We start from the raw sequence: 9,624 nt of genomic DNA, 5'->3' as shown, positions 1-9,624 counted from the left end.
GCACACTGAAAAATGATTGGTCACCTGGGATAGAGGCAGGGCATATGGTTTCCTCCTTCTGTTCAGTGCTTAATAAGATCTCCCTGGAGGGTATAGAGCTAAGCCCATAACAATTGTTTATGTAGCTATTTATCCTTTGGCTGTTTAACTACAGATCGTGTGTACAGATCAACTTTTCTTTTTCAGATATGGCTTACTGCTTTCAACGCAAATAAGATCATTATCCAGACAAAGACAAAGATTTACACATTCTGAAACTTGTAGTCCTTTTGTCCCATGAATAATTTTGAAGATGGGTGATAATACTTTTATTTTATTGGATCATAGTGCTGGTTCTAGGAAGGAACATTAATACAACACGATGACATTCCTTTAGTCAGACCCAGTCAAATAATGCTAAGCCAAACCATGGCTTAGTGCAAATGTGCAAGCCCCTGGAGAGATCATTGCCACTTTGCTTCTCCTCTGGTCCTACTGTGGCTGCACTGCTGCGAGCTAAGTTTTGGCTTGGCTTTCAAGCTCCTGGTTTGTCTTCTCCAGACTGAGAGAACAAATATTGCTAACAGTGCATTATTTGCTATGAGCCTGGCTTCTGATGGCATGGTAAGCCAAACCACGGCTTAACTCATAGTAGCACAGGAGGAACACAAGGAACAAAACAATCTCATTCTATTCTCCTGGAGCCTGCACAATTATAGATTAATATTAAAACACAGTTTAGCTTAACTGGAAGCTGGTTTAGTGTATCTCACTCCTGACTAGTGTGGCTGCAGCCTCTCATCCTTTCTCTTCAGCTGTACTTCCTTTGTGCATTGCTATTCATTGGCTGCTTTGAGAAACTGATGTTCTCCTCTGCCAAACTGGTCTTCGCATCATCATTTTAATAGCTGTTTCTTGAGAACCACAGTAGTTCTGGGTCTAATGGTCATGAGACCAAGAAACAGGATGAAGGCATGGGTGTAGAAAGGACTGGCCAAATTCATTGCTCTTTCTTGCTGTTTTAAATGATTGAGAGAATGGAGCAGTTCCCCTGTATGCAACAGTTACAACATTAGCTTTTTTAGTTTACAGAAAAGGCGACTCAAGAGGCAACATGACAGACATATAAAATTCAGGATGCTATGGAGAAAGATGGTAGAAAAAAGATTTTCTTTGCCTCGCCTAATATTAGAACTCAGAGCAGGGGCGCGGACTTATAAAAAATATTGGGGGGGCCCGGGAAAGCTCATGAATAATAAATAAGCTCATGAATATGCAGATAAAGTGGCGCCGCCTCCTCGTGAGCGAATAGGGGAGAGCGTGCTGCGCCTATTAATCAGCTCCGAAGGAAATTGGGTGGAGCTTTTGCTCGGGAGGGAGGGCAGGAGGCATGCAGCCCGACCCTGTGCATTTTGGGCTGGGGGAGGGGCGGCGGTGGCGCTCTGCTGGAGGGGCGCCCGAGATTATTGGGGGGGCCGAGCCCCCCCAAACGAATTTTTGAGGGGGCTCGGGCCCCCTCAAGCCCCATGGAGTCGGCGCCTATGACTCAGAGACATCCAGTGAAGCTGAATGTTGAAAGATTCAGGACAGACAAAATAAAGTACCTCTCTTTGCACAGCACATAGTTAATTAAACTCACTCCCACAACAGGCAAGCGATGGCCAACAACTTGGATGACTTTAAAAGAGTGTTAAGAGAAATTCATGGAGTGCAGGGTTATTAACCCTGATGGTTATGTTCTACAGTACTTCCAATATCAGAGGCAGTATTCTTCTGAATACCAGTTGCTGGAAACTGCAGGAGGCGAGAGTGCTCTCGCACTCAGGTCCTGCTTGCTGGCTTCCCACAGGCATCTAGTTGGGCAAATCCCAGCTCTATGTGGAGATGCTGCAGACTGATCCTAGGACCTTCTGCATGCAAGTCATATGCTCCTTCACCCAGGCACAGCCTTTCATGAGGCTTACTTGCAAGTCAGTGTACTTAGGACTGAAACACCCATAGGGCTGAAAAGGTTACAGTAGTATATACCCAAAAAATTAGTAAGCAGACAAAAAGGGGGACAGGTAAATTGTATGAGAAACTGATCCTCAGTGTTCACTTATGCAACAGTCCTCCCAGTTTTCTGGGAATAAGCCCCACGGAGCTCAATTGAGTTTACTTAGAAGGAAACCTATCTAAGGTTCATATTGTTACTGAGTTTGTTACTGAGCGCAATCCTACGCATGTTTTCTCATAGGCAAGTCTACTCTGTTCAGAAACATCGCCCAAGGCCGGCCGCCTTAAAGGGCTTAGTAACAGAAATGAAAACCGCAGGCTGTATTCACACAGCTATCGCGTAATTCAGAGCCGCCATCGCCACAGATCAAAGAAAATAAAGCCTCTTCCCCTTTATAGGGCGCTTGCTGACGCCTCTAATCCCGAAACAGCAGTCGCAGAGACCGATTCCTCCCTATGGGCGTCGCTGGTGCCTCTAGTGACATGGCGGCAGCACAGGCCGGCAGGAAGCGTCTCACTTCCGTTTAGTGCTACGACCGTAAGGGCGCCGCTAACTATGCGGTTTCTGGTTGGCTATGCCTTGCGTCCAATGAGAAACCCGGTTGTTGGAGAGTACTGGGAAGAACCCCGCGCCGTAGGTTCCTCCCTTTCCTTTTTGCTATCGCCGTCGTAGAGAGCGCACGTCCAGAGGCCCGAAGTGAGTAGGCTTGGGGGGTTTCTTTTACTCCGTGCCCCCCTTTTTTGTAATGGATGCGTCCAGGACGGGCTTAGATTCCATCTCCACCGCCTGCCGTTCCGCGGGTTTATAAGCCGGGCAGCCCGAGTAGGCGATACCATGTGAGCCAGGGTGGAGAGGGTGACATGGCGGCCATGTGCTTCCTGATCCAGGTTAGGGAAGGCCCGGCTGGGAAGGAGAGGAGCCTGTGATTGTGGTGGTCTGTGACGAAAGGATGCGGAGGGCACATCATACCCTAGAAACGGCGAAGGCGAAGGGAGTGCTTTAGAAGCCTCCCGGGCAAAAAGGGCGAGTGGAGGTGGTGGGGAGCAGCCCCCCCCATTCCGATTTAAAATAAAAATTTAGAGATTGCAACAAGTGGGTGAAGATGCTTTTTCGCCCTGGTAAGCGACCGTAGTGCATTAGGTTTTCGCATTTCCGGCTTGTTCTGGCGATGGAAAGTTGAAACTTAAAATCTTAGCGACATGGCGGCTTTGTCCGACGTGAATGTGGGAGTTGTGATGGTAGCACGTGTCTCCCGTGAGGGGGCTTATTTTTAGAAAGCCCTGAATTGAAATCGTTAATTTTTTTATAGCCCCCCTTTCCGCCCAAGTTAAATATTTAATTTGCAGTTGAGAGAACATATTGTGTGTTGTAATGTAAGAAGAGGCTGCCTTATACCAAGTCAGGCTGTTTGTTCATCGGCCACAGTATTGTCCAGTCGTGAATAGTGATGGTACTGCAGTGTTTGGTAAAGAATAGTAGCATTCACAAGCATTGGAAGACCCAAGATTTGCCCACACTGGAGGATTGGCAGACGCAATTGATGAACTACATGGAACTGGCCGAGATGACTGCAAGGATCCGAGACTTGGGAGAAGAGGCAATGGAGGAGGACTGGAAAAAATTTAAAGACTATTTGCAAAAGTATTATAAGTTGTATGAAACATAAGATGCCGTATGATTTGGAACGTTAGCCCCAGCAATGAAATTTAACTATCTATGAAATTGATAACATTCATGAAAGAATCAAAGTTTAAATGGGTAAAAATGACATTATGTTATATCTTTAGAGTAAATGGAGAATAAGAGATTTAAACTTAAATTGCAACTGAAAATATAAAGAAACACACGAAATAAGGGTATAATTTGCTGATAACTTTATTATCAAGAATGCATTATGTGGGAGATGTGGGGAAGTCCAATGGAAATTTGAAATAAGTTGTTGAAATGGTGGTGATTTTCTGTTCTTTTTTCTTTTTTTTCTTCTATTCTGCTTTTCCTTTTGTTCTTTCTGTAATTTGGAAAAAATGCAATAAAAATTATTATAAAAAAAAAAGAATAGTAGCATTCACTACTAGATCTTTTTTAAAATAAAAGTAGTAGTGTCAGGAATTGAACCTGGTGTTTTCTGCAGGCGAAGCATGTGCTGTAAATAGGAGTTACTTCCTGGATGCCCCTAATATGAAATACATAAGGGTAGTTCTTAAGCATAGATATATCAAAAATTAAGAGGGCAGCTGTGCATACTCCCCTGGAACTTTAGGAGGTGTCATCCATTTTAAAACTTACTGGACTATCATATGTATTAAACAGAGGAAAAATCTTCTGCTGTTCAAATAAGTATCAGCCATTTTTTTTAAAAAAACAAACACCCTGCCTTATTTTTTCTTTCCCAGAATGCGCTACGTTGCAGCTTACCTTCTTGCTGTCCTTGGGGGCAATGAGTCCCCAAGCTCAAAAGACTTAAAGAAAATTCTTGACAGTGTAGGCATTGAGACGGACGATGAACGTGTGAATAAGGTGAGTGACCGATAGGTGTGCAGTGTGGCATAAATGCCATTCATTGAGAAGACTACACTGGACCACAAGCCCCTTTCACCCAAATAGAGACTATGCAAAATGAAGGCTTGAAGAATGTTGTTATTGGTTCCTGTTTCACAAGTATTCTCTGGATATTCCCTGTGCACCTCTCAGCTGCTTTGGGGCTAACTTTCAGTGTCCAGAATGAATTGGAGTAACTCTAATATTGTACTGCATATCCTGTAGTGATGAGACTTCCATTTCTATACTGAAGATCACAGGATGGTTTATAGTATTAAAATAAATGAGATCACAAAATACATAGAAAATTAACCAATAACCCCCCATCCCACAAACATATTTCAGACACCATAGATTGTGTAAGCAGCCAAAGGCCTGGTTATAAAAGTCTTCTTCTGAGCTAGATCTACAGTTCAGTGTTGCATCTTTCTTTGGCTTCTGGACTTAATGCCAACAGGAAGGAAGAGCAGATTGCAAGCTGCCATAGCTCAGTTCTGTGTGTGCTATATCTGTCTTTTCTAGTATCAAGCTTGGGACAACTGGTAGTCATGCAGAATTTGTACAGCATAAAAAGAAATGCAAAGTAAAGTTTTCTCTCTTGAACTTTACTATGGTAAACAACCTAAATGAGCTAATCAGCAATGAAAAAACACCTTTGCTTAATGAAAGTGTATCACTTTTTTAGACAGAAGGTTAATTTTTAAAAGTACCAACGTTTTGGCTTAGTAGTTTTTCAGCCATTATTAGTAGTTTCTACCAACCTTCCCTGGTTTCAATCACTCCATGATAGACTTTTAAGAAATCCATCTGCCTTCTCAAAAGCCCAGCAAGCATAATGGGAAACTGTTGATTTCCCCCACCCAAGGAAATATGGGGCTTGTATAAAAACAATTCAGTTATTTGAGTTCTTGACTCATGAGATTCCAGATGAATATCATGCTGTGCTTGGTAAGAGGTTATTTTAGTCCCACTTGGATAGCTAATCTGCTTGACTGTAGCTAACCAAAAGTGCCCTGGGGATCACTATATTTTTTGTGCAAAGCTGCAATAACGCATCTGGGAAGATGGTAATCTCTTTCTGAGTTCAGTGTGGCACAGTGCAGTTTCCCCAGGGCAGCTCTAGGCAAGACCAATTGTATTTTTTAAAAAGTGTTTTGAGTTGCTTCAGTTTCGCAGTATTTTGGCCACAGTTGTTAATTCTTTAGTTCCCTGCACTTAGAATCTTTTTAGGTAACACTTTTCAACTTGCTTCCCACAGGTCATTAGTGAGCTGAATGGGAAAAACATTGAAGATGTCATCTCCCAAGGTGAGTTTAAAATGGAGACAGGTTTGAAAGGGACCATGAGTCCCTCTTTGGCACTGAGAGGTCACTAGTTCAGAGGTATTTAACTAGTTTGCTTACAGCAGAGAGGGTTGTTGGGAGTGAAATTACCACAGCAACATAATTCAATCTTGAAATAGTCAAGTGGCCAAACTTTAAAACTAATTACTCAGCATAGCAAATGGCAATCCAGAGTGTAATCAATAAATATGTGTGGCATTAATGGAATATGCTTGGAAATGTAATGGGTCCATCCTAATTCCTACAGGCTCATGCTGGTGCCTGCTGGGTTTCGCTGGTGGACCACATTAATTTGGGGAAACCCTCATAAAAACAGGCACTTGTTGCCTGTTTGTATAGAGGATGTTCTCAACAAATCGCTGTTTAAAAAGCAGCATTGCCTTCTGTGGGGGAAAAAATCTTGCTGGCTGAATGGGTCTCTAATAAGAATAACAATTTCTGTCTAGCCACTTTGCTCTATTAAAGTCTTCTGCTGCCATCTTGCTCCCTGTCCACCATGCCTCCTTCTGTGATAAAATAATGAAGCTATTTGTCCTAGTCCCAACTTCATACCCCTCTTCCATCTCCCTCAAACTATCTTGCTTGGTGAGATGACCACCTTACTAGCATCTCCCCGCATTTCCTTAATCCTGTCTGCCCCTCATCTCCTGGTCTTCTCCTTACATCTTAACACCAATACTTGGAATATATGGGTTGCATTTCAGGTATATATCAACATCCTTCTTTACTGGCCAACTTTTTTCTGCCCTCTGCTTCTGGACTTTTGGAACATGCTGTGTATTTCCTAGTGTCTCATGTTTCTCTATTTCAATTTCTCTTTCCCTGTACAATCTGTGATACTGCTGATTGTGCCCTTTCCCACACCTTAGGTAGAACTCTTGTTATAGGCTGGTTCTTTTCCATCCTGTCTTCGTTGTTTGCTCACTGTTTCCATTGTGGGCAGTGCCTTTTGGACATGCTAAGAATCTTCATGGCTTGTTCATTGGTCCCATGCTACACATCATTTCCACCCTTGGACAACTGTTTTTTGTAAATTCAGCAGCAGCAGTATCACTTTTGCGCTGCCTTTCCATAGTAATCCATGCTCAAGGCAGCTCACAACACCAAAACATTTTACATAATTCACTAACAGTTACAAGCTATGGCAAAATTTAAGCAGCCGTATGCTTAGTGAACTAATGAAAACATCACATGGTGGACAAATATACAATGAGAATAAATCCAACAGTAATATATGTATATTTTTTGCTGGTAATCAAGGTGTGTGTGTGTGTGTGTGTATATCTATCTCAATATCATACACACACACCCCTTGGATCACCAACAAAAATAATGCATATCCAAAACTAAATTTTGCCCCAGCAACAACAGTACCCCACCCTGATGATCCCTGGGGAGCATGTCAAAGGTCTTCTTGTGCTCTTTGTAGCATCCACCTTGTAGACCAGTGGTGAAGCCTTGGCTTTATTTTGGATTGTTCCCTAACACCCCCTATTGTTAAGTCATGTCAATCAACATTGTAAAATGTTCTGGTTTGGTCATCTCCCAACCTGATTATAGTAAGCTGCTATGTTGTTTCCCCTTGTCATTCTGCCATCCACTCCACTCCATGTAGAACTCTATGCCACCCATTGAACTCCTCTTGAATGCCAGCACAGTGGCACTACCTCTCTTCCTGTGAAGCCCTTCTGAACCCCCCATCCTTGTATGGTCACACAAGCCTCCTTTTTGTTTCCACTGGCAAAATGTTGGAACCTCTTTTCAGGAGGGACTTGCATCTTAGGCTATTAGGTGCCATGTAAATTGTTGGTGCTGAATACATAGTCATAGTAACTACAGTGATATGGCTGCTCCTGTTACTATAACAGCTATATCATTGATTATCTAATGTTGATGTGTCTAGATGCCTGCAGGAAAACTGGTACAGCAAACTACAGAACTTGTTAATGCTTATATGAGGCCCTTTGTATTTGTTCTAAATAAAGGGTTTTTTGTACACTTAAATTACTTCTTGGCTCTGCTGTTATACATATTCTTCTGAGAATATGCTGAATGGTTATAAAACGTGTTTACTGTTCTGGCTCCAGGAATACCAAGCAATTGTTTAGATTTATATTCCTAGAAACAAAGAACAGGCATTTCCCCCACTGACGTGCTTGTTCTCACAAGGGAAATAGTATATTGCCAACTTCCCTGGAACTGTTGGCATTAATTGGTAGCTAGTCTTTAAATCTCTAGGGTCCATTCATCATGTAACTTCTGTAGTTGCACAGTGTACTCCTTACCACAGTTCTAAGTTTGGCTTCATGCTGCTAATGGGAACAAAAGGTTCCCACTGATTGCATGGGAGAAGGGCATTGAAGGACCAGTTGGCCTGGTTTATATGCAGAAACTAGGCTGAAAGAATATTAAGACTTCCTTTTCTGGCACCTGGTGTGAGTTTGGTGGTCAACTGAAGTTGATCACTGGTATTGTGTCAATAGCCTGTGGTGTCTGATGTATTGGGGGCCAACAACTTGAGGCGCTTGTGACAAAACTGGTCTTCTAAAGTGCTAGGCAAAAGTTCATTCTTCTGTTACTCCCTTTATCAGAAATGGACTGGGGCAGGAAGGGGGGGAAAGGGTTGGGCAGTAGGGAACACTGCAGAATTGGGGGTTTGTCCTCAGGTATCTCTCTCGTTGGCTTCATATACAGTTCTTCATTTTCCTTGTTAATGTCCCCCAGGTAACAGCAAGCTTGCCAGCATGCCAGTTGGTGGGGCTGTAGCAGTTTCTGCTGGAGGTTCTGCTGCTCCTGCTGCAGGTGCTGCACCAGCAGCTGGTAAGTATAATGGATCGTGAAAAGGAAGGTTGGGTGGGCAGGCAGGCATCAAGCGGGAGAAAACTTCTAGAGAGGAATCCAAAAACTTGGTAATTTCACGATGAGTAGCCACAGTCTATGAGATTAACTGAACAACTCATATGATATGAGTTGTTACTTTATGACTTGGTTCCATTTGGAAACATTGCCCAGTTCGACATTAAAAAAATGTCTTGGCAATAGCTCTTCCAGTTGTAGGGAAAACATTATGGCACGGTAATGTTCTAGCTCAGATTTCAGATACATTCTCTTCAGCTAAGATACTCTGATTTGGTATGGATGCTGAAACCCAGCCAATCTTCTCTGCTTTCTTTTTACCTTTTTGCTTATTTGCAGTAGGCAATGTTGGCATATTGTAACATGGGGTTACTAAGTGCAGTGAGACGACATATGGCCTACATGAGTGCTGAACCTAATACAACTTGTTGATGAGCAGTGTCTGCCTTCAGCTATTTGCATCATGACTTTCTTTGGATTCTCTTCTAACTCCAGATTGGTTGACCCTCACACCTCATCTTTAAGGCAGCTGCAGTTGTAGTGGTGATGGGGACATGTGATGTTCTGGGTGTTTCCTGAGCTACAGCTTGCATCACCCCTTGCCATTGACCGTACTGGAGGGAGTTGAACAATGTCTGAGGGCCATAGATTCCCCACCACTAGTATATAGAATTAGCCTATAAAAATGCTGTTTTGAGAGTTGTCTGCTAAACTGTCTATATCTACTTGTCTTTTCAGCGGAGGAGAAGAAAGAAGAAAAGAAAGAAGAGTCTGAAGAATCTGATGATGATATGGGATTTGGGCTGTTCGATTAAACTTTTGTTGAGGGCTAATCTATAATAAAATTTGGTTAAAATATTGTTTTGTTGTGGCGTACTTGATAAGCTTCCTTGCTTTCTGCATGTACAGTGT

At 42.8% G+C, this 9,624-nt stretch overlaps 1 protein-coding gene across 1 annotated transcript; it reads left to right on the top strand.

Annotated features, from left to right (window-relative positions):
- Window positions 1-2,515: 2,515 nt before the first annotated feature.
- On the top strand, window positions 2,516-9,572 carry RPLP2 (ribosomal protein lateral stalk subunit P2). Its single transcript, XM_082230729.1, has 5 exons — window positions 2,516-2,671; window positions 4,369-4,492; window positions 5,772-5,820; window positions 8,581-8,676; window positions 9,451-9,572. Exons 2-5 carry the CDS (start codon window positions 4,370-4,372, stop codon window positions 9,525-9,527), a joined length of 345 nt encoding a protein of 114 aa, XP_082086855.1. The 5' UTR covers window positions 2,516-2,671; window position 4,369; the 3' UTR covers window positions 9,528-9,572.
- Window positions 9,573-9,624: the final 52 nt, after the last annotated feature.

This window comes from Podarcis vaucheri (assembly GCF_965113315.1).
Source record: "Podarcis vaucheri genome assembly, chromosome: 1".
Lineage (NCBI taxonomy): Eukaryota > Metazoa > Chordata > Lepidosauria > Squamata > Lacertidae > Podarcis > Podarcis vaucheri.
Note: the sequence above shows the minus strand (reverse complement) of the source record. Positions and strands in the feature narration are given on the sequence as shown.